Consider the following 25,202-nt stretch of genomic DNA (forward strand, 5'->3'; position numbering starts at 1 on the left):
ACTCAGGATGAACATACAAATTCCACACATACAGTATATCACCCCAGAATTTGAACCTAAGGCTCCAGTGCTGGGAGGCACCAACACTAACCACTGCAACACAGTGAAAAACCTGTTATTATTACAACAGTGTGTAAAAGCCTATTGTTTCATTAGAGCACACAAACAATTAAATTGGTCAGAAACTTTAAAGAAGTCCCTGTGAAAAACTACTTTAATATTTATAGAAAAAAATGAGTTACAGATCAGAGCCTACAGTCCATACAACTGTGTGAAATGTTGCTTTTTCATGCATTTCGCATTTTAAACTACTGCCACTGCATACATTGTTAGAACATTTTCACTGCTTGTTCTTGAAGTTAGAAAATTATTCAAGGTAATTTTGTAATGCAATTTTAAATTAATAGAGTAAAAAAATTATGCATTCACTAAAATTATATTTCATTAAAAAAATTAATTAATTAAAAATTAAAGCTGGATTTTTTAAAGGAAAAAAGATCAAACGTCTGTTTTTAAAAGTTAAAGTTAAAATCCAGTCTCTGAAAAGCATTAGTAAAACTACAAATGAAACAGAAATATTTGATATAAAGTTTGGAAAAAATAAAGGTTAAAATATTTTTATATAATTGCTCTAAAAATGAAAAATGTCAAGATTTACATGGTCATTTTGTGATTAAACTGACATTTTGTTCTATACTCCAAACTTTTTATGGCATCATAACACTGAGGTTTAAATATCTTTATGTATTACAGAGATAAACACTCAGACTTCCAGACTACCTACAGTAGTATACTAATGATTTAGGTTGCCTTCTGCAACCTCATGAACTTCTTAATTTGATCCAGTACCTCCTTAGTTTTTAAGGTGTATATGATGGGATTCAGAAGAGGAGGCAAGGTTGCTGACAAAGATGTATTGAGGATTCTTCTGTCAGTATTCACCAGCATGTTTGACCATGAAATCAAAAATGTTACTAAAAGAGGTATAAAATATATGGCCACTAAGGCTAAGTGAGTGGTGCAAGTTTTAAATGCTTTCCACCTCCCCTGTATAGATGCAATCCTGGAAAGAGCAGCTATAATGCACATATAGGATATACTAATGAAAGACAGTGGCACAATATAGAAAGTAACAGTATAAACACTGGCTATAGTCCTATTTGCACTGTTGTCACTACAGGCCTCTTTGAACACTGGACCATGATCACAGAAGTAACTCTGAATTTGCTGAATGTTTTTACAATATGATAACCGTGTTATAAAAAACACTGATATAACATTGCTTGTAAAACCAAATACCCAGCAGAATCCAATTATAAAAAACATCCTGGTGTTTGTGTTGATTGTGCTGCTTCTCAGTGGAAAACAAATAGAGACGAGTCTTTCGTAGCCCATAACAACAAGGGCAAGAGATTCCAAGGTATGCAGAAAATGAACAAAGAACATCTGAGTTAAACATGTCTCATATAGCACAAATCTTGAGCCAAAAAGAAACTGATCTATACATTTTGGAATAAGACCTGTGCTAATGCTCACGTCTACTAAAGACAAATTAAAAACGGCTATGTACTTTGGTGTATGGAGACACTCTGAGAGCCATATAATAGACATTAGGAAGAAGTTGGCTGCCAGGGTTCCTATGTAAATGAAAGCCAGGAATATGAAATAATATTCACTGTGCTGCAGATTCTGAAATCCAGTGATCAGAAACCCCACAGGTCTGGCAAATGTGGAGTTTTTCTCCATTGTTGGCAACATCTGAAAGAGTGCTTCAGTAGCTCCCTTTTCACTTTTTCCAAATCCTAAAAATAAAAGGGGAATGAAAATTAAAAAGCTATGATAATACTGTAGTATACTCTACACATTACTCTATGTATGCCAGTAACAGTACAGTCCATCTGCACATCAATCTGCACCCTGTTTCAGTTTCATTTGCCAGTTGTCTAGATTTGACTAGACCAGAATTAAAGGAATATAATAAGTGACCATATCATTGTTTATATCTCTCAATATTTATTTGCTATTTTTCTAATAAGAGGTAAGATAACTGCTCTATATGAAACACAGTATTTGATACATTCTCTCAATTTTACACTTTTTAGATGTGCTAAAATGTTCTTTAATAATAAAAATATAAAATGAGTATTATATGTTCTATTTCAAATTCTTTGGCATAATCTCAGTTGTTTCACTTACTAAGCAATATGTTAATTTTTACCTGACCGTAAGATGATGGAGGTATTCTTTCTCTGTGCTGTCTCAGTTTAAGCCTCTTACCCTTTGCCATCCTGTTATGTAGTTGTGATCACCCTCTCCTCACGTGGTATTGCAAATCCTGTGTTTTTGTGTGTTTGCTCTTGTGTTATTGAGAAAGAGCTGCTGAATAATATTTGTATTATTATGTGATCTGTAAACTAGACCCTGAGCAGTCCCATTCTCTTGTGAATTCTCCCAAGAAAATGAATAGGGAAATAATACTGTTTTCTCTTAGTTAAAAAAGGAAGATTTACCAAAGTTCAAGAAGGTAGATTGCTGTGTGAAATAATGCTTTTGTTAAGTTTGTTAAGATTTTTATGATATTACTCTATGACCTTTATACTGTACAAGTTCTTTTGACTCATATTATGAATTTCTATAGCATTTAGAACATTTGCTTTTGATTTACAATGTTCTTTCTAAATTTTGAGTTATTCATTGTATGCTTAAAAATATTTTTATACAAGTATGTGTTTGATAAAATGGAATGTGTAGATTTTGAATATTCATGAGTGTTAGACCATGATAGACTGTAGTAACACAGACTGTTGCATACAGTCAGTTCAAAAACACCTCATTACTGAGGTAGTTAATTCTGCACTGGTAATGAAGTGATATGATTTGTCAATTTCAAGCTTTCTGAAAATTTAAAAAGAAAAACACAGAATGGATCCAATTATAGTGTACCACTTGTATGTTGTAGATTAGATTACATTAATGAACTTTCAATCCTTGTAGAGTACAATCCTCTTTAATGATGAACGAATATCTTGTGTAGACAACCCTGATAGATGTCAGTATGTGTGGCACAGACATATAGAAACATATGGTAACAGTTGTGTACAAATGTCCAGTTGATGGGAAGATCCCAAAAAGAATGGTCTTGCAAGATGCTCTATTTGCTAAAAATCACCACTTGTAAAGGTCAATGGCAACTTGACTGCATTATATTTAACAAATCAAGTCCTGTGACTTCAATTGCTGTCACTTTTGTGGGCTAATCTATTTAAAAAGGCTCTGCCCAAATTGAGAGAATTATTTAATCTGAACAATGTAAATAAACTATCTGGGCCAGTTTCACTCAGAGTACCTCTGTAGCAGGGAAGGTTGGAAGTGCTTTACATCTGCAGCCCTCTTCATGGTATTGTAGAAAATCCTTACAGGTTGTTTATTTACAGTAAGTACTGGCAGGCTAAGCTTCGTTTATCATCTGAGAATCAGTGAGATAATTAATCTTCTTTGTCTAGGCAATACACCCAACCTAAAGAAACATCCAATTGTTTGGAAACAGCAAATGCAGAGATTCAGGGAGTGAGAAAAATATTTTTGGAAGGAGATTACTGTGCAGATGAAGGAACGGTGCTAGACCTTCAACCAGTCTATCTTTACATGACTTAATTTTTAAGGGTGCTGAAAATGCCAAATATTTACATAAAGCATCCTCCAATGTTATTTCAGCTCTTTAAAATGTATATTTTCCTGAATAGACTTTAATTCATTCTGCTGGATAATAATAATAATAATAATTGCTTACACTTATATAGCGCTTTTCTGGACACTCCACTCAAAGCGCTTTACAGGTAATGGGGACTCCCCTCCACCACCACCAATGTGCAGCATCCACCTGGATGATGCGACGGCAGCCATAGTGCGCCAGAACGCTCACCACACATCAGCTATCAGTGGGGAGGAGAGCAGAGTAATGTAGCCAATTCATAGAGGGGGATTATTAGGAGGCCATGATTAGTAAGGGCCAATTGGAAATTTGGCCAGGCCAGACACCCCTACTCTTTTCGAGAAGCGCCCTGGGATTTTTAATGACCACAGAGAGTCAGGACCTCGGTTTTACGTCTCATCCGAAGGACGGCGCCTGTTTACAGTATAGTGTCCCCGTCACTATACTGGGGCATTAGGACCCACATGGACCGCAGGGTGAGCGCCCCCTGCTGGCCCCACTAACACCTCTTCCAGCAGCAACCTTAGTTTTTCCCAGGAGGTCTCCCATCCAGGTACTGACCAGGCTCACACCTGCTTAGCTTCAGTGGGTTGCCAGTTGTGAGTTGCAGGGTGATATGGCTGCTGATAATGCATTATGACAAATACTTTGGATGCGCGTAATTAAGATGAAAAGAACACAGGGCTTTTGTACAGTATGTAGGGACAAGGCCTATTCTTTCACTTAAGAATTAAGTATATTAAGGATTTCTCATAATCTCTGTGTCCCTTAACAATGCAGCCCGATGTCTCTTCCTAAATGCACAGGAATCTGTTAAGAGACATTGTAAAACTGTATCAAGTTACTGTGTATACAGTATTTAATGTTACTGTATATAGCGCAGATGGGCTCCAGTCAGTCTCCAGACTGGTTTATTCCAAAAAAACACTATCCATCTTGCAAAGGAAGATCCACCAATAAGTGATCTAAAGGATGGGTACCACAACCAAACCTGCATCTAGGCCAGTCACCAACTGGTGATGTTGTCCCATATAAACTGTAACAGAAGTCCTTTTTCTCCAGTTAACCCACTGACTGATCTTTCTCAAAACTGGCCAACTGATTTTTACCACCATGTAACTGCAAACAGTCCAAGTCAGAACTATTCTCCAAGACGCCAGGCCAACAGAGTGAGTCAGTAAAGTACAGATTTCTGTCTCTGAAACAAAAGAAATCTTATGTTCACGAACACACTGTTATTTTCACCTGATCAACTAAATTAGACAGTTGGCATCTCATTTTGTTGACATCCAGAATATTCTGAACTTGTGAACTTCAAGAAGACAAGCTGTGCATAGTCCAGAGCCAGCAAGATGCTACTTTTTTAAAATACTAGAGCTGCTCAAGTCCAACACAGGCTGCTAGGCAAAGCAAGGCAAACGCTTTTTCTCTTTCCTGCGTCGGGACCCTCCCAGCACCAATAAACCCAGCTCTGTTTTTACCAGGGCAAGGTTTAGATCGTCTAGAACACTTGGTTTACAGATTGTTGAGTATTGCTTCAATAATCACATTCTAGAGAGCCAAAGTATTATTATTATTATTATTATTATTATTATTATTATTATTATTATTATTATTATTATTATTGTTATTGTTGTTGTTGTTATTACAAAAGCATGTTTGATGTTTAGTTCACAATACTAAGTGTTTACTTGTGTCTGAGAATATAAATGTGATTTAGTTATAAGAGACTGATAAAACATATGAGCTAGACTTTAACACATGATAGTAGATGCATATTTTACTCTAAAGTTATTAACACCGTTCTTTCTTATTCCTGAGTGAACGATCAGCATTCGTGTTCACAGAAGATTGTATAACAGATATATATTCTATTATGTTTTTGTTTGTTATACATGTTTTGGTTACATCAATAAATTGTATATATTGTATTTAGAATCTGTATGAGAGAATGGATATTATTGTTTGATTGGTTCCTAAAACTAATCAAGTACTCTCTCAATTTCCTGTTATAAGTTCTGATTGTAACAACAAACTAAAACCCCCAACCTTCTACATGCAAATACTGCAAGCAAATTATTGAATATTAACATATATGAGTTTGTTTTCTAATGAATTAGTCTTAAGTACACAATTTAGAAATTAAAAATGATTAAGGCAGAGATCCTGTCCATAAAACTCTATACATTATTTTCCTATTACTATAGTAATACACTATTTTAGCAAAGCTGCTAAAAAATGGCAGTGATGTGATGCCAGTATACAGTATGTGACACACATAACTTCTGAGTTTTCTCCTACATGAAAAGTGCTTCTTCTTCTTCTTATTTTTTAATTGTTTTTTTTGTAGCATGGGCGTACACAGAAACAAACACGCACATACTTACACCAGGGCTGGTTTTTCCTAGAGGACAATTGTGAAAGGAAACCAGAGAAATGCTTACCACAGCAGCATCATGCCACACTTATTATTTTAAATAATATTATCAATAAGGTCACTAACAACAATGTATATAGACTTTTATTTCATTAGAGCAAAAACAGAATTAAATTGGTGGGAAATACACGTAGAAAGAAAGGAATAACAGATGAGAACTTGCTTCTTATGAAGTGTTGCTTTTAATCACAAATTCACCAAATCAAAATTTTGCAGCTGTTTACAGTAATGTTAGTGGATTTGTTTCAGCACATTTTCAAAGGAACATTTTTTTTACATAAATGTGAAGTAAAAAAAAAATGATTTTCACTTGTAGATTAATGTTACATTAAAAATCTTTATATGTGAAGGAGTTTTGTATTAGAAATATACAATTTCAGCATGTAAATCCTAAGCATAAAGGTGGGAAATTACATGTAACTCTTAAGGCGCAGCTAAAGTACCACCACAATAAGGACAGTAAAATAAATCAACAACAAAAAATCATGTAAACTATATTAATCTAACTCTATGAAATAATTATATATATATATATTTAATTAATCCAATGCTGGGTTGATTATTTATTTCCAGAAAAAAGATGGAAAAATAAAACACAGAAAGGCAAAACTGAAAAAGGAAAAGAGAAAACCATCAGCAAGATTAAAGAGGCATCTCAGAAAATATATGAATGTATAGTCTGTACATTAGGGAGGGCTGCAAGGCAGAATAAATAATTTCTGTAGAACTGTACAACATGACCCTTCACAAAGTAAAGTCTATTATCCAGTGAATACAGTATATCAACATGACACATCTTGCTTCCAGTGCTTGCTTTCATATCTTTATATCAATAAAGATATGAAAAAGTCCCCATAGTTTATTAATTCAGGGTGTCAAAAAAAGGTGAACAAAAGTGTATATTTTTCTTTGATAAAGAAATATAGAAATATATTATGTGGGCTGTGCAATTCAAGCTCAAGATCACACCTGCTGTTTCACTAAAATAATGATTATTTAAATATTAGGGCAGGATTAGATGTATCTAAAGAAATGTAGGTAACAAATATATTTTTTGCTTCTGAAAGGCAATAGTAAGTTTGAAAAAGGAAGATAAATATTTTATTTTGATTTTAATATTGTAATGATAATTATTTTTTATAACTGCACAATTTTATGAGAAGTTTAAAACATTACAGGATGAAAAATGTGTTCTGTACTTTACTCTATTTTACTACAGAGTTTTTACTGCATCATAGAACTGAATATGTTATTAGTATTAGAGAACAATTTGGCCTTCCGAACTAAAAAACATCTGGAAACACTGGAGATTTTCACAGTAGTGGTGTATTGCTTCCCCATTCAGGCATCAGTCCTAGTCCAGAAACTGAGAGTCATATTTGATCCTCTCTTATCTTTAGATACCAATGTGAAAAAAAAGATTAAGACCTCTTTTTTCCATCTTAGAAATATTAGCCGAATTTGACAATTTCTATAAATATCCAGTGCTGGACTGCTGATGCTCATACGTGTATAACATCAAAGCTTAATTTCTGCAACTCTCTGCTCTTTGGACTCTGATATTCTCCTCAGTAAGTAAAACTCTACAGCTGGACTGCACAATATTCACAAAAAAACAGTGGCAGCATGCTGTCATACTCTCTAATTCATTCATTGGTTGTTTATTGTCACATATCCAATATGAGATCCTGTTACTGACTTAAAAGGCTCTACATATTCTTGCTCCTTTATGCATTTGTGAACCCCTTTTTTGTATACACTCCATCCCATAGGCTCTGTTCATCTGAGGTCTGTCCTTTGGTCCTTGCTCCTTGTAAGAGTCAGACTCTTGGTGATGTTATTTTTTTCTATTGCTGCTCCATCTTAATGGAATGCCTTCCCTGCATCTCTTCAACAGATTCTTTGACTGTTTTGAAATCTGAACTGAAAACACATATTTTTACTCGGTCCTATATCTGATTGTGTCACAGTTCATCTAATATACTCTTATTATATTTATTTTTTATTGTAATTGTTATTAATATGTACAGCATCCTTGGGAAGGAATGAGTGCTTTATAAACACAAGTTATTATTATTACTATTATTATTAAATATTTTACTTGAACAGTCTACCTTTGTCTTATGAACTTCTTAATTTGCTCCATGACCTCCTCAGTTTTTAAGGTGTATATGATGGGATTCAGCAGAGGAGGAAGGCTTGCTGACAAAGATGTGTTGAGGATTCTGGTATCCGTGTCCACTGATAAATGTGTCCATACAATAATGTATGCTGACAAAAGAGGAATAAAAAATATAGCCACTAAAGCTAAGTGAGCCGTGCACGTTTTAAATGCTTTCCACCTCCCCTGTGCAGTTGCAATCCTGGAAAGAGCAGCTATAATACACACGTATGATAAAATAATCAAAACCAGTGGCAAAATAATGAGGGTAGCAATATAAACACTACCTATAGTAAAACTTGCACTGTAGCTGTTGCAGGCCTCTTTGAATATTGGTCCATGATCACAGAAATAACTTTTAATGAGAGGAATGTTTTGGCAGAATGACAAGCGTGTTATAAAAACTACCGATATAAAGGGGACTATGGAAGCTAACACCCAGCAAAAACCAATTATAAAAAACATCCTGGTGTTTGTGTTTATTGTGCTGCTTCTCAGTGGAAAACAAATAGAGACGAGTCTTTCATAACCCATAACAACAAGAGCAAGAGATTCCAGAGCATAGAAATAATGAAAAAAGAACATTTGAGTTAAACATGTCTCATATGACACAAATCTTGAGTCAAAAAGGAAACAATCTATACATTGTGGAATAAGGGCTGTGCTAACACTAACATCTATGGTAGATAAATTAAAAACTGCTATGTACTTTGGTGTATGAAGACACTCTGACAGCCATATAATGGCCATTAGAATGAAATTGGCTACCAGAGCTCCCAGGTAAACAAAAGCCAGGAATATGAAATAATAATTATTGAGCTGCAGATTCTGAAAACCTGCGATCAGAAACCCCACAGGTCTGGCAAATGTGGTGTTTTTCTCCATTGGTGGTAACTTTCGTAAGAGTTTTTCAATATCCCCCTTTTCCCTTTTTTCTAATCCTAAAATTAAAAAAAGAGAATGAAAATGAAAAGGAATGACAATACTTTAGTATTAACAATAATACAACACAAATAGAAACAAACACAGGTCCTGTTTCAGGTTCATTTGTCAGGTTTAGAGTTTGGAGTATTTTGAGGGGATATAATATGTGACCATAACATTGATCATAACATTGCCCTTATGTCTCAGTTTTTATTTACTATTTTTTAAAATAAGAATTAAGATTTTGCCATAAAACACAAGCAAGGTTTAATACAAAAGCTCTATTGTAAATTTCTTTAAAGGTGCTGTTTCGTACCTGATAGAGAGATGATGGTGGAATTCTTTCTTTGTGCTGTCTCAAACTGTTTCGGCATCCTACCCTTTTATGTACAGTAACACCCTTTTATGTACCAGAGTGTACTTGTCATCACCCCATCCTCAAGTGGTATTACAATTCCTGAGTGAATGTAAGGGTGCTCTTGTATTACTAAGCAAGAGCTTCATAATAATACCTTGTACTGTACGTGATCTGGAAACTAGGCTCTTGCCTTCTCAATTTATTTTGAATTCTACCAAGGGGAATACTACTTTTTTTTCCTCTTAGTTAAAAAGGAAGAAATACCAAAATTCAAGAAGGTAGATAATTGTATGAAATTATGTCTTTATTGTTTTTTGTGATATTTATCTGAGAAATTTTTATAAGGGCTATTGAATCATATTATTCTTTTCTGTCGAAATTTTGATTTTCATTGTTTCTTGTCAGTGTTGAATTATTCATTGAATACTTATGCAGAACATGACTGTTACTCTAAGTGCCACCCCCAAGGAACAGGGATGTATGCCATACAGTAGGTGTTACAAACCCAAAGGTGAGGGCATTACGGTCCAGGGGGAGTGGCCGGCTCACTGCTGTTTGGGTGCTAGACAGGCTGTCACAAAACAAGCCAGAGGCAAAACAGGGGATATCTTCAACCGAGTTCCAGAAGCGTGGCGGCTTTAGGAAGTGGAAGGCTGAGGGACAGGAATGCAGGGAAAGAGTGCAGGAAAAGCAAGCGTAGGAGGGGGAGAGCCACTAGAGTTTGGGGCCGTGCTTAGTTCTATAGTGCTGTGCAGGGCTGAGGGGTTTGGTGCAGGAGTCAAGTAAGACACTCATATCTGGGCAGGCATCCAGGAGACGTGCCAACATTGGGCTGAAGGGGTTCAGCGCATGCTGTCAGGGACCAGAAACCAAGCAGTCAGGGAGTGATTTGCTGAGTCCAGGTCTAAAACGGGGTCCCTGCCTCTATTCCAAATTTAACAACCTGGAGGAGCCCTGGACAGCATAGTCATGGGCAGAGCTCCCAGGCGGAGCCCAGGCAAAGCACTGAAAGTAAAAACTGGGAAAAGGCTCCACTGTGATGCTGGAAGGTGGAATGAAGCATGAATGGTACTGTAAACATCAATGCCAGATCGCCGAGGAGAGACAGAGCAGGGTTTAAATACCCCATAGCTGTTGCTGCTTCTGTAAGAGTTCTCACTACAGCCAAGCTCTCTGCCTAAGTTGTCTTCATAGTGATCATGGCAGATGTTGTACCTGTAACAATAACTGACTGCATATGTGTTCAGACCCTTTGAGTCAATATTTGGCAGAGGCATGTTTGACAGAAAATATAGCCATGAGTCCTCTAGGACAGTTTTTCACATCTGGACACTGAGATTTTGCCATTCTTCTTTTCAGAATTGCTCATGCAAGGAGAATGAAGAGGTGAGGTGGTCCGCCATAACTCAAGCTTCATTAAAACAGAAAGGCAACAGAAGGGTACAGCCAAGGAGAATGAATGGAAACTTTGCCCATTCGGCACACCCTCAAGCCAGCCAAGCCTATGACTAGGCTGTTGCTCACCCCATTACTGACACACACAGTCCCCTTAACGGCTAATGAAACCCCGATACCTAGAACCAACACACAATTCCCTCCTCCCACTATTTACAGCTTGCAGTTCTTAACAGTGCTCCTAGGGGGAGCCCCTTTGTAATGGACACTACAATATTCTTTCCTCTGACTTAAACAGCGTAGAGTTGCTTTAAAGAAAGATGATTAGGTCAGCCTGTGGACCACCTGGTGCACACTCCCGGACCACTGGTGGTCTGTGGACCACACTTTGAGAATCACCGATCTCGACCATTGTTCCAGGACTAAATTTATATGCAAAGTAAACACAAATAGTACTGAGATAAGAATCTTATTGTAAAGGGTTGAGCTGAACCTAAAATAGATTCACAGGCCAATTGTCTTGTGGATGTGGATTTATTCCCACTGAACTAAAATGAATTAAAATCCTCACAGAAAAGGGTTAAGCAGGGACCCAACACTTCCCGTTTGTGAATCTAACACGACCTTTATCCTAGTCTTGCCCCAGATTCTATTATACTAGAGAAAATGCAAAGTATGGCATCTGTCATGTATTCTTGGTCCTGGACTTCTGGGACACTGAGACTCTGTGTCTAAATAGGCTGTGTGGTTTTTGACCACTGCAAGATGGCATGAAGGACTTGTCTATTGTGGAAAGACTTTGGCATTCAGGTCCTGAAGATATTCCTGAAGATATTCTCCATACTAGCTACCTTAGTTAGGGAAGGTGCCTCTGTACAAACTCTCCCATACCGTAGGACCAGGAGTCAGATTAACTTCTTCACTCATTTTGTCTGTTTAAGAACTCTAGTGTTATTCAAGTTCTTTATTTCATCTCTAATGAATACGCTATATGAACCTGCGTTCCCCCCATGCACCAGATCACAGTCTTCACCCCCCATCCATCATCCTGTCCATTCCTCGCCGTGTCTTCCCTGATGTCCTTCTCTAGTCACTTCCGGATTATACCGTCCCGCATAGGGTCTTTTACAACGCATTTCACGGGAGTCTGATCCGGCTCCCGTGACATAAAGAGGGCTTCACAGCAGTGGTAGCCTCAACTCTTTAAAGTCATTAAACAGACTTTAATCATCAAAACTGTTTTATATTCTTTAAAAACTATTAACATAAAAATGAGCATTTCGTTTATTTATTGAATGTTTAAACATGAATGTTTTGATCAGTACTTAGGTGGGAAACTGCAATGTAAAACCCGTTTGTTACTGTAAGTGGTGTTAGTTGTGGCTGTCTTCTTTCTGGACTGGAATTTCTCAAACACAATGCTTTCGGTTAAAATTATTTAAATCTGTGAAATCATAACACATTTACTTACATCCATTACTAAAAGCCACTCATTCCAGTACAGGTTTGTGGTGAGCCTAAACTTAAGGCAGCTGACAATAGTAACAATTCAGACACACGACCACAGGGCAAACTCAAGAAAAGAAATTAGAGGCCATATTAACCTATTAATGCGGTGCGGTGGCTCTGTGACTATGGATCTGTGCCTGTGCCTAGAAGGTTGCTGGTTCGTATCCTGTGGACGGCAGAGGAATCCTACTCTACTGGGCCCCTGAGAAAGTCCCTTAACCCCAACTGCTCCAGGGGTGTCGTATAAATGGATGACCCTGCGCTCTGACCGCAAGCTTCTCTCCCTGTCTGTGTGTCTCATGGAGAGCAAGTTGGGGTATGCGAAAAGACAAATTCCTAATACAAAAAATTGTATATGGCTAATAAAGTGATCTTATTTTATCTTATCTAATAAGGAGAACATGAATAATCTACAAGAAGGTGGTGCGGGCTAGACTCAAAACTACAGTAAAAGAACAGTGTGACAGCAATACTAAGCATAATGAACACTTTACCAGTGAATCCTTCTGTTATGGAATCATAGTTCTGCCATTCAGTTATATTAAGACTCTAAATAGAGCTTGAAACCATTGCACTAAAACAACATTAATTTTAAATCATTCAAACGGTTAGATGTAACTACACTACTCTGAAACTAATAGGAATTCAAGGTTTTCTAGAATCTAATATTATGAATTAGTTTTTTTTGTATTATGTTTATTAGGTTTCATTCAAAGAAATACATAAAAGATGTACAATGTTGTACATGAATAGACATAATTGAATAAATCGCAACATATTTAGTAGTCCAATCAACAAAAAAAATTAAATTGACCACAAAAAATAAGTGTCCAGATGTGAACTGGGTAGAGACTTGTGGCCACAGACAAGACCAAACGCTCTTTAGGAGGATGGGGAGCCAAGGATTAATCTAACATTGAGCCTCAGTAGGGTTTTCACTAGCATTTGAAAATTATGATGGAATTGTTTGTTAGTGGTTTGCAGAAATGTATAGGTAAAAAATCTGTATTTTTTCAGTATGACAAAAAGGCTTTGAAAAAAGTGTACAATACACATGATTCTTTAGTAAAAAAATACAGAAAAATAACATGTGGGCTACACAATTCAAGCTTAAGATCACACAAACAAATATTTATTTTCTACTGTTTCACTCAAATACTAATTATTTACATATTAGGACTTAGAAATATTAGGGTCAGATTTACGTAAAGAAATAAAGTTAACAAACATTTGTTGATCTGTTGACTTATTCTTCTGAAAAACAATATTAAGACTGAAAAGGGATGTTTTATATCAATCTTGTTTGAGATTAAAATTAAAAATATTTTTTGTAATTGCACAATTATAACAAATAAAAAAACACAAGAGAAATATTATTTTGTTCTGTACGTTATTTTGCTGAAGAGCTGGTACTACATCATAACACTGAGAACAAAGTACAGATGCAGCCATTCAAAGTGCGTGGTACAGACACGTACCGGAGGTAATTGGCTACGGCGTCGTGCATCGTGACGCGCGATGACGCAAAATACCGCGGTGCGTGATTGGTTGACCGACAGGGGCACTCGTGGTCCGTTGGTCTGTCGTAGAAAGACTTACTGTAAACGTCTTTACTGTGCCCGTTGTAGATATTTAATTTTACCACTGAAGGGAAATCTTAGTAGCTGAGCATAAAAAGAATAGGAGCATACTGTAACGCGTGTGAAGGCCATAAACGATATTAATTTTGGAACATAAACATACAGTATATAGCTGGTCTTGGTACTTTAAAGAAAAAAATACACACCAGTATTCCATTTCTCCCTAAACATTGTAAGCTTCGAAGTCTTTAACTAACGTGATACCGGAGTCAACAAGCATACTTTTAGAATTTGATTAAAAGGGAATATAATATGGAATCGCGTATCTCAAGAAATTAATAACGATATAATTATATTCATGTTGCAAAAGAACTGCAACGGACATAAAAACTCCCTTGCTTTTAACAGAGCATTCCATAATTTCTAACTACGAAAATGCCAGGTGAAAGGATTTGTAAACATATTTTGTTAAAGCAAGTCAGTTTTTTCCGCAACACATAAAATACATTTTTCCAAGAAAGTTTAGCCTTTGTCACTAATGAAACCACTAAATAAAGACATAAATATAGAAATCTTAAGATTTGTTTTATTTAATGTTTGTAGCAGGATGAACTGTCAGAGTGTATATTTTGTCGCAGAGTTGCTGCAAGATGTTAACAGTGAAAAAGGTATTTAGAAATGAGTTATTTCAAGATGAAAAAGAAAACATACACGAAACATGGTTTCATTATGACCAGAATCGGTCTTGAGATATTTTTAACTTGATTTACAGTATTTGAGAGGTATGTCTTAACACCGATACTACAGTGCTTAAGTACTGCTCACGTATATGTTTCTAGGTTTATATTATGCATTTCATACGGTCAAATTACTTTTGAGCAACTAATAAGAAGCGCGAAACGGTATGCGTTTTAGTTTCGTTTTGTGCTGGGACCCGTGGATTGATTAGAGATATCAAGTACATACAAGTCATTTTTTAAATGTTGTAGTTCGTCTTGAAAAAATGTTAAGAGTACATCATCTATCAACAATTACACAGGTTCTGTTTCCATATTGCGGATTTTGGTTACGTAATATTATTTTGGTTAAGTCACATTATTTTATAGCGTTTTTATAGCGTTATCAAATCCAGTGGCGCTGTGTGTTAGTTTACTGACTCCCATGTCACATGGTCTGTGATTGAAACCTGTAAAACCGGTTTAATTCGTCACAGCCAGCACTCTTCAGGTGTGAGGGTCTTCTGCTCAGAATGAAACGCTAAAATGTTTGTGTATATTCTAATGGTAGTGGGGGCAGGGTGTGTGGGAACAGGTTTGGTTGAAATTGCATTGGAGATCTATGTTCTTCACACCTGAAACATTTTCTCTGAAAGCATTTTCTTCGCAGTTTAACCGATCTTGTTACAGCATGCTACAGTTTACTATTATTAACCATATTAATTTTAAGTGCTTAATGTAAAATCTTGTAAAACTATATTTTCATTGTTCAAATATACATTAAGTCTGACTATCATATAATAAGTTAAATACAAAACTAAAGAAAAAATAGGGTTAAATATAATTCAAAATATTTTGCTAACAATGTTAACTGTTTATGAATAATAAAATGTATTAACTAAGGAGTAGGATGGCACAGTTGTTAGTATGTTTTTTGTTTTGTTTCTTTTTCATAAATACAACAGTAGTACCTGATGTCTCAGTGGCTTTCAAAATTAAATTATGCATGCAAACCTGTGAACTAGAAAGATAACTAAGATATCCATCCATTTATAATGGTGGCAAAGTGGATAGCATTGCTATCTTGCAGCACTGGGGTCCTAGGTTCAATTCCTGCCATCCTGTGTGTGAGCGGTTTACATGTTCTCTCTGGGTTACATGGTTTTTCTCCATATGTGTGATATGACTCCCTCTCGCACTCCAAAACATACTGGTAAGTTAATTGGTTTATGGGAAAACTGGCCCTGGTGTGTGTGTGTTTGTGAATGTCTGTCCTGTGATGGACTGGCGCTATGTCCAGGGTGTATTCTGCCTTGTGTCCGTTGCTTACCAATGTGCGATCTCTGTTTCATACCTGACAGAAAGATGATGGTGAATGCATTCTGTGTGCTGAGTCTAAATAAGCATCCACCAGAGCATAGTTATCATCATATTGTTCTCAAGTGGTATGACAATTCCTCTGTGCATGAGGGTGCTCTTGTGTCACTGAGAAAGAACTACAAAATAATACCATGCATGTGATCAGGAAACTAGGTCATGAGCCCTTGCCTTCTCAGTCTATTGTGAATTCCTCCATTAGAATTAATAGGAGAATACTTCTGTTTTTATTGTTAATTGAATTGGAAGAAAAGCCAAAGTTCAAGAAGGTAGATTGCTGTGGGAAATAATGCCCTTGTTACAATTTTTGTAATATTACCCTGTGAAGTTTATGCAAGGTCTTTTATCTCATATTGTTATTTTCTGATGATGTTTGCTTTTAATTTTGAGTTATTAATTGTATGCTTTACATCAAAAAAATATTTTTATACAGGCATATGTTTGACATATTGAATATTCATTAGGGTTTTGTTTGCCATATACAGTATATTCAGTACATATACAGTTATATACTGTAGGCATTTGGTCAAAATCACCTCACTACTGAGCCCTGGGTCGCAAACCTCAAATCTCTGACTCCCAGTCCAGATCCAGATCCAGGTCTGAGATTTAAAACTAAAGAGGAGATTTTTATGAAATCATGGGGAAAAGGGGGTGTCCACACTGCTGACCCTTGATTGTTCTCCCTTCCCCATTGGCCTACCATTACACCACACTTTCCGTATGATGTCATCATCAATCAGCCTTCAGCCAATCAGAACTCATTTTATAAACTATTTAACATGGAGGCTTTCAGGAAGAAGAGGCCTTTCGTTTGACTTTGTTTGGTTTTGATTATTGCTTCGCTTCGCTTCTGGTTATTGCTTCGGCTTCACTTGCTGGTTTGTTGTGCTTTGTTTGTGTGTATTTTCGTATAGCTTTGGCTTTGTTGGTTTGTTGGTTTGTTGTTAGTTTCTTTGTACTTTCGTTTGTTTGTGTGTTCATCCTTGTTTTGCCATTACCTTGCCCCAGTGTTACATGTTCAACTTTTGTGTTCTTTTGTACCCTGCTCCTGTTGATTACTCTTGTTTTCCCTTATTTGTATTCCTGGTTCACTTGTGTTTTTGTGTGAACTTTTGTATATAAGGATAGTTTAGGTTGTTGGGGTACACTTTACACACTTAGTTAATTTTGTATTAGTACACTAGTTTAGTACGGGTGAGTGCCATTTGTCTTGTATGGTTTTGGATAGTCAGTGCAGGTTAGCTAGGGTGTTGAAGACGCCGAAGATCGTGTGTTTCGGGTTTTCTTTTGTAGTCAGATTAGCTTTCCCTCACTGTCCTAGCCAGCTCCATTTTGTTTGTTATTTTCTTTTCTTTGGCACCACTCTAGTTCCTTACCCTTATCACGCTTCCTAGTCCCTCACCAAAATCCACCTACTTCCAAAAGAATTATCCTAAATGTTACACCCCTTTAACCCTAGACACTTGGGGTCGTAACATACAGTATCAGAACTCCTGGCTTTCCGATACCACACTTCCCCTGGTGAATAGGCCTTCATTAATGTCTTTGGACTAAAGTGATTGTTCAATTATTGAGAAAAGTCACAGTAGACCATAACTACTCCCCTCATCCCCTCTGAAAACACCAGTTTGTTTTAGTCAGGTTGTAAACTTAAGAAATCTATAGTGTTGTTCTTGTTTTATATACTGATTTTGTTTGATATAGATTAATTACTTGATTTAGCAAGTATTTTACACAAGTTAGTTAAATAAGGTAGAATAGCTTAAAGACTGAAATAAGTAATTAGGACATGTAAGTGACAGCAATATAGGGTCCCCTTTGTTTTAAAAGGAGAGGATTACATTTTTTACTTGTTCTCTAATTCCTTGAAATTTCTACTTGGACTCAAGGAATGAGGTTATACATTGGCCCTCCCACAAGAAGCCCTGAAGTTTAATATTTATTAATTGTATTTTTTAAATGACAGCATTGTTTTGGGGGACTAGGAGGTAAAGATTTTAAAACTAACAAAAGCAAAAATAATTGTAGATTAATCCTTGTTAAAAGCACAATAAAGCTCATTATGTTGCTTAATATCTATGCACGACCAGAACTGTACTGTTCTGAATGATAATGATGTTAAAGAGCAAATCAAACATGAGATGGAATTGTTTTTACAAAACAATGGAGAGGTTCACCAGCAATACTATAGGATATAGCTACTGCGGTGCTTAGAGGGAAACTTATTTTTATTTGTTCACAAACGAAAGTAAGACAACTCAAATTAAGGCAGTTACAATCTGAATTAAAATGTAAAGAGCAAAAACATGAAAAATCACCTGTTCACATGATATAAAAACAATTACTGAAAGTTATGAAAGAAATAAATAAATTGAAAATTGTGGTATAGAAACAAATTAAAGTTCTTACAACAAAGTTACTATGAATCAGGAACTAAATCATAAGTACTAGCAAGAAGAATGCATAAGTAAGAGACTAAATTTGTAATTCCTAAAATATTTAACCATGTAATATTTTTGGTGGCATAATATCAATGGTTATTTAAATAAAAAATACATAATATAATATATTAATATAATATAATTGTTAGTTATATAATTAGTTAAATAGTTAATTAAATTAAGTAACATAATATTATTGTAAAATGAAAGACAAAAACTGTAAATTATTTAATTTTCTACATGTTTTACCTATCCATCCTTTCATCATTTAATTAAAAGTAAAAAAAAGAAAAATACAGAATGGAACCAATTTTAGAATGTCACTGGCATGTTGTATGTTAGATTGAATAAGCAAACCGTAGAGTACAATCTTTCTAATAATGAATGACTTTCTTGTGTAGGCCACCCTAATGGATGTCAATATTTGTGGCGTAGGTGTGCAGAAAGAAATAAAAACATTGTGTACATACAGCAGACATCTACAGTATTACCTCTACTTCAAATTCAGGGACACAACTAAGCAGTTTAGGAACACTGGCAGTGGAGGCCTGTCTCGCCAGAACATTAGGTTTTGACAGCGTCATAGAACTTTTCGCAAGTCGTAAAGCACGCAAAGCCCTGGTGTTGTAATTTGTATGAATGGTACTGTCTTGCAGTGCTGTGTTTTTAGTTTAACGATTGTTTGCGTAGTAATTTTAATGTCGTACTGGCACAATTTATATGCACAATGCGAACATGATGTGTTCACGTACTTTACAGATTATATTTAAGTTTTTTCTGTTTTCAATTTAAATATACTATAGTGAGTGTTATTCACCATAATGTTCTGGCGCCCTCGTCGGGTGATGAGGAGGAGGTGCACCCAGGTAATGGAGGCACCACAGAGCAGGCTGAAAGTTGTACCTAGGGGAATGGTCCGTGAGTCCGCAGAGGTCATCCTGTTAATGTAAATAATTCTAATGGTATCTGTGTAAACCGCAGTTCAGTGTTAACCTCTGTCATCGTCTGTTATTGAATTGAATTTGTCTCTGTTGCCTAAAGCTGGAATAAAATGTGCTTCTGTGCCAAATGAGAGGGCTGTCATGGTTTTTCCTGCGTGATCTGTATATACAATAATATGCTGACTTTCTTACTGTCGAAGGCCTACTTTTTTTGGTTTGATGGAGTTTACTGTGACGTATAGACTGTGTGCTTTCATGGTATTCACAATAATAAGGTTAACATGGTCATTTACTTTGTTTTTACATTTATTACTCTGGTACATTTAAAACCAATTTTCAAACAATGCAGGGGGGAAAGGCTGTCTGCCCTGGGGTCCATGCTGGCTCTCTGGCTCAATGCAGGTGCAATGTTACAAGAAAAGATTAGGGGTCACAAATGTAGCCCATGGATGAGGACTGAAATAATATATCAATAATAATAAAACATTTAGCTTAAATTAGGTATAACTGTAAAAACCATTATACATTTGCTTACACCCATTATTAACAGCCACTTAATTCAACATAGTTTTGTGCTGAGCCTATGCTTGAGGCAGCAGACAATAGTTGCAACTCAGACAAAGCATCACAGGGCAAACATAAGAAAGGCAATTAAGAGGCACACATTAATATAGTAATTATGAGAACATGCAAACTCTACACAGCAGATAATGGAGGCTGGACTCAAAACCAAAAGGACAACGAGACAGCACTGCTAACTTCTACAAAACACTTCACCGCCCGTGCATGTCAGTCCTTCCAATATGGAATTTTTGGCATACAGATTGCAAGGTATATAGAGTGAAAATAACTACAAAAACAAGGTGTCAGGTTGTGAACTGGGTAGAGGGTAGAGACAAGACCAATTCTTTAGAAGGAAAGGGAGTCAAGGATGAATCTTGCATCTGGAACAGAGTTTCCAGAAAAGACCTTTAACATTGAGCCACAGGAGGCTTGTGACCAGTATTTGAGAATTATGTTGAAATGGTTTGTACTGTATGTCAGTGGTTTGCAGAAATACATGGGTAAAAACTCTGCTTTTATTCAGGGTGTCATAATGGCATTGAAAAGTATATAATACACATACCCATCTTTGAGAAAGAAATATAGAAATACTGTATATTATGTGGGCTACACAATTCTTAAGATCACACAAAAAAGTACTCCACTTATGCTGTTTCACTAAAATACTCATTTATAAATATGAACTATTATTATTTTATTATTATGACTAAAGAAATATGGGTAAACAAATATCTGTTAAACTGTTGCATTACAATATACTGCTATATAACAATAGTAAGGTTAAAAAAGGAAGAGAGATGTTTCAAATCATGATGTTTGAGATTAAAATATTTTTAATAATAATCATAATAAACTGAAAAATTACAAGAATTCTGTTCTTTTTTTTCTCTTTTGCTGAAGATTTGTTTCTGCTTCATAACACTGTGAACTATGTACAGTAATTATTTTTATTTGTAGGGGAAAATTACACTTCTAGATTAGAGCACTAAAGAATTACTGGAGCAGCCTTCCGCTTCCTCAAGGAATTCTTAATTTTCTTCATTACTTCCTCAGTTTTTAAGGTGTATATTATGGGATTCAGCAGAGGGGGCAGGGTTGCTGCCAAAGTTGTATTGAGGATTCTGGTGTTAGTGTCCACCAGCACATTTATCCATCCAATCATATATGTTACTAAAACAGGTATAAAGAATATAACCACTAAGGCTAAGTGAGCCATGCACGTTTTAAATGCTTTCCACCTTGCACAATGCTTTCCTCCCCTGTGCAGATGCAAGCCTTGAAAGAGCAGCTATAATACACGTGTATGATAAAATAATAAATGTCAGTGGCAGAAAAAAGAAAGCAACAGTATAAACACTGGCTATGGTCCAGTTTGCACTGTAGCTAGTGCAGGCCTCTTTGAACACTGGTCCTTGATCACAGAAATAACTCTTAATGACAGGCACAGGCCTGCAGAATGACAACCGTGCTATGAAAACCACTGCAACAGTAAAATATGAAAAAGTTAATATCCAACAGAAAACAATTATAATGAACATTCTTGTGTTTGTGTTGATTGTACTACTTCTCAGAGGAAAACAAATAGATACAAGTCTTTCGTAAGACATAACAACAAGGGACAGAGATTCTAAGCCATAGAAAGAATGAACAAATAACATTTGAGTTAAACATGTCTCATATAACACAAATCTTGAGTCAAACAGAAATTGATGTATACTTTTTGGAATAAGAGCTGTGCTAATGCTCAGATCTACTACAGATAAATTAAAAACGGCTATGTACTTTGGTGTATGAAGACACTCTGACAGCCATATTACAGACATTAGAATGAAATTGGCTATCAGGGTTCCCAGGTAAACGAAAGCCAGGAATATGAAATAATAATCACTGTGCTGCAGATTCTGAAATCCAGATATCAGAAACCCCACGGTGGTGTTTATCTCCATTGCTGCCAGCTGCTGAAAGAGTGCTTCAAAATCCAACCTAAAATCTCAAACCTAAAATCAAAAAGGAAATACATTTTAAAAAGGAAATGACAAAACTGTAAGATTAACAATGATTCTCGTAAAACAGAAACAATCTGAACATCACATGCTCAGTTTCAGTTTCATTCGCCAGTTTTGACTATTACAGATTTGACTACAGCATACTATACTACAGTATAGTATCTCTTAATTCTCTATTTGCTATTTTTTAAATAAGAGTTTAGGTAACTAATCTAGATGAAATGTAAATACAATTTAATACATAAGCTCTATTATAATTTTATTTTGATATGCAATCTCTGTTTCATACCTGACAGAAAGATGATGGTGAAATTCTTTCTGTGTGCTGAGTCTAAATAAACATCCACCAGAGCACAGTTATCATCATATTGTCCTCAAGTGGTATGACAATTCCTCTGTGCATGAGGGTGCTCTTGTGTCACTGAGAAGGAGTTACAAAATCATGTGATCAGGAAACTAGATCTTGAGCTCTTGCCTACCCAGTCTATTGTGAATTCCTCCATGAGAATTAATAGGGGAATACTTCTGTTTTCACTCTTAGTTAAATTGGAAGAAAAAACCGGTGTGAAATAATGCCTTTGTTAAGATTTTTGTGATTTTTCCCTATAAAGTTTATATTATTGCTTTTGACTAATATTATGATTTTCTGTAGCATTGAGAATGTTTGCATATGATTTTTATTGTCCTTTTGTCACGGTCATCATCCCTCCTCTTTTGTATTATGTTTAGTTCAAGTACTTTCACCTGTGCTTTTTCCCCTTTTTGTTATTTAAGCCCAGAGTCTCCGCGGTTCTGGGCTCAGCTTGTGAAGACGGATGCCCGGAAGCCCGCCTACTGTACCACCGGGCACAGGAGTGGCCCAGGGGCACAGGCTTTATCACTGCGTCCTGACCTCTGAGTCCGTTGTTCAGAGTGTCCAGTCCCATTATGTTTTGATCTTTTTTGTTCCTGATCCCATTTCCCATTTTTTTAACTGTCTTTGTCTCGTATGGACCTCCCGCCATTGGACATTGTACTGCGTCCAAACTACCCCATTGTACCTTCCTTGGATCTGTTGCCTGCTCCCTTTCCCCATGTACTGGATCACCACTGTTGCCACTCCCTGTCTGTCGACCCAACCTTCCCTGATGTGCTTCTCCAGACGCTTATATCGTCTGGCAATAGGGTCTTTAACAATACACTTCACGGGAGTCAGAACCTGCTACCGTGACACCCTTCTTACTTTTGATTTATTAAATTTTATACTTAACATGAAACAAAATATTTTTATTCAGGCATGACATAACAGACTGTGTAGATTTTGGATGTTCATTAGTGCCTGAATCAAATAGTTACTGTACATAGGCTGTCTCATACAGTAGGCACAGTTAAATACTGTAGGAATTTGGTCAAAATCACTATTGAGGTTGTTCATTGAGCACAGGTAATGAAGTGATCTACACTTTTCAATCAAGAATGACAGAAACAGAATGGAGTCTTCCAGTGACATCACCATCAACAATGGTGTTAATTTCTTTTTTAATTTTAAGTTTATTTTTTCTCTTTTGCACATCTTCAAAGAATGCCAACAACTGCTTCAAAAATGTAAATAATGCATTTTAAAAAAGATACTTAGTGTTGCATAAAAATGGGAAAATGAGTCAAAGGAAGTAAAGACACCCAAAGCAACCCGAGAAAGAAAACTGAAGAACAGGGAAACCGCATTAGTTCTTCCCATGCTTAATGGGTTGTATGGTGCCATGTCGAGGAATCTGAGGACCAACAGGTCCTGTCAGTCGCAAGAAGAATACTTACTGAAATGCTAAATTTCAGAAGGGATATGAACAGAAATCTGATGGACTTTAATGAAGAGTTGAACAACATGAATGAATGGACACATGTGGTGGAAGAGCTCATTGTGCAGACTGAAGCATGGGGTGAAAAAACAGATGACATGCTTCTACACCTGATCCAGAGGCAGAAGCTGCTAGAGGCCAAGAGACAGACCTGGAGGGCAGGACGAGGAGACAGAACCTGTGGATCTATGCAGTCCCACCAGAGAGCAATGTGGGGGAGGGGGGGGTCAGTGATCCAGCTTACTGAGAAGCTTAGTGAGGAGCAGTTTGAGATCACCCTCCAAGACTTATACTTGGAGATTGAAAGGGCTTTCAGAACCCTGGGCCCCCAACCCTCTGATACGCGGTCCAAATCAAAATCCATGTCTGAGATTAAAAACTAAAGAGGAGGTTTTGCTGAAACATGGGGCGAAAAGGAGGTGTTTTACAGTGTCAGAACTCCTGGCTTCTTTGATATCACACTTTTCCTGACAAATAGGGCTTCATTAATGTCCACAGCAATACTATCAGATACAGCTAATGCAGTGCTTAAAGGAAAACCTATTTATTGAAAGTTACAGAAGAAATAAATACATTGAAAATTGTGGTATAGAAAAATGAAAAATAAAAATTCTAATTAAAGTTCCTACAACATACAGTATTTACTATGAATCAGGAGCCAAACAAAAAATTACTAGCAAGAAGAACACATAAGTGAGAGGCTCAATCTATGATTAAAATTCCTTATATATATATTTAATATTTAAATATTAAATGTATTTAATATTTCATACTTTCTGGCATAAGGATCAGATTTAATTCAATAAAAAAACTGAATATTATTATGACACGGTTTGCTCAGGCTGACAGCTGAGTCTAAAGGCTTGCACTCAGTCAAGCTGCAGATGCTTGGTGATTGCTGGAATCTGTCAGATATCGCTGAGGAGAGAGAGAAAAAGTACTGAGAAAGCCATGAGGCAGAGTTGAATCTAAACAGGGAAAAGGGCTGGTTACACAGGCAGGGAAAAAAGCCACGGTGAAGTTTCAGGCAGAACAGAGTCAAGGTAAGTTGAGGGAATGGGAATCTTCGGCTGGAGGTCAGAAACAGGGTTTATTCTAGGTTTAGTTCATGAGAACCTGAGAGAAACGAGGACAGATCAGAGCTGTAGCAGTCTCTGGGAACTTGTGGTAGTTCAGGGGTTTTATAGCCTGTCAGGTTTGATTAGATGAGGAGCTGGCTTGGTAGAAGGAGGGAAGAATCAGC

At 36.4% G+C, this 25,202-nt stretch overlaps 2 protein-coding genes and 1 pseudogene across 2 annotated transcripts; all 3 read right to left on the minus strand.

The window, feature by feature from the left end:
* Positions 1–801: 801 nt before the first annotated feature.
* Positions 802–1,746, minus strand: LOC148658287 (olfactory receptor 5H19-like). The gene has a single exon (XM_088640025.1). The coding sequence runs from the start codon at positions 1,744–1,746 to the stop codon at positions 802–804; it is 945 nt and encodes a 314-aa protein (XP_088496151.1).
* A 6,513-nt stretch (positions 1,747–8,259) lies between these two features.
* On the minus strand, positions 8,260–9,608 carry LOC148658288 (olfactory receptor 2AT4-like). The gene is made up of 2 exons (XM_088640055.1): positions 9,551–9,608; positions 8,260–9,251 (listed from the first exon to the last, which is right to left on the minus strand). Exons 1-2 carry the CDS (start codon positions 9,606–9,608, stop codon positions 8,260–8,262), a joined length of 1,050 nt encoding a protein of 349 aa, XP_088496181.1.
* Positions 9,609–21,103: 11,495 nt separating this feature from the next.
* LOC148658289 (olfactory receptor 4B13-like) lies at positions 21,104–22,064 on the minus strand (annotated as a pseudogene).
* Between the last annotated feature and the right edge of the window lie 3,138 nt (positions 22,065–25,202).

Source organism: Lepisosteus platostomus, chromosome 7 (genome assembly GCF_059453375.1).
Source record: "Lepisosteus platostomus isolate fLepPlt1 chromosome 7, fLepPlt1.hap1, whole genome shotgun sequence".
NCBI lineage: Eukaryota > Metazoa > Chordata > Actinopteri > Semionotiformes > Lepisosteidae > Lepisosteus > Lepisosteus platostomus.

Bases quoted from the DNA above. Each gene is read 5' to 3' on its own strand.
- LOC148658287 (XM_088640025.1), bottom strand. From the start codon at position 1,746: ATGGAGAAAAACTCCACATTTGCCAGACCTGTGGGGTTTCTGATCACT.
- LOC148658288 (XM_088640055.1), bottom strand. From the start codon at position 9,608: ATGCCGAAACAGTTTGAGACAGCACAAAGAAAGAATTCCACCATCATC. The intron at 9,252-9,550 runs GTACGAAACAGC...TTTTAATTTTAG, and splicing joins CACCATCATCTCTCTATCAG to GATTAGAAAAAAGGGAAAAG.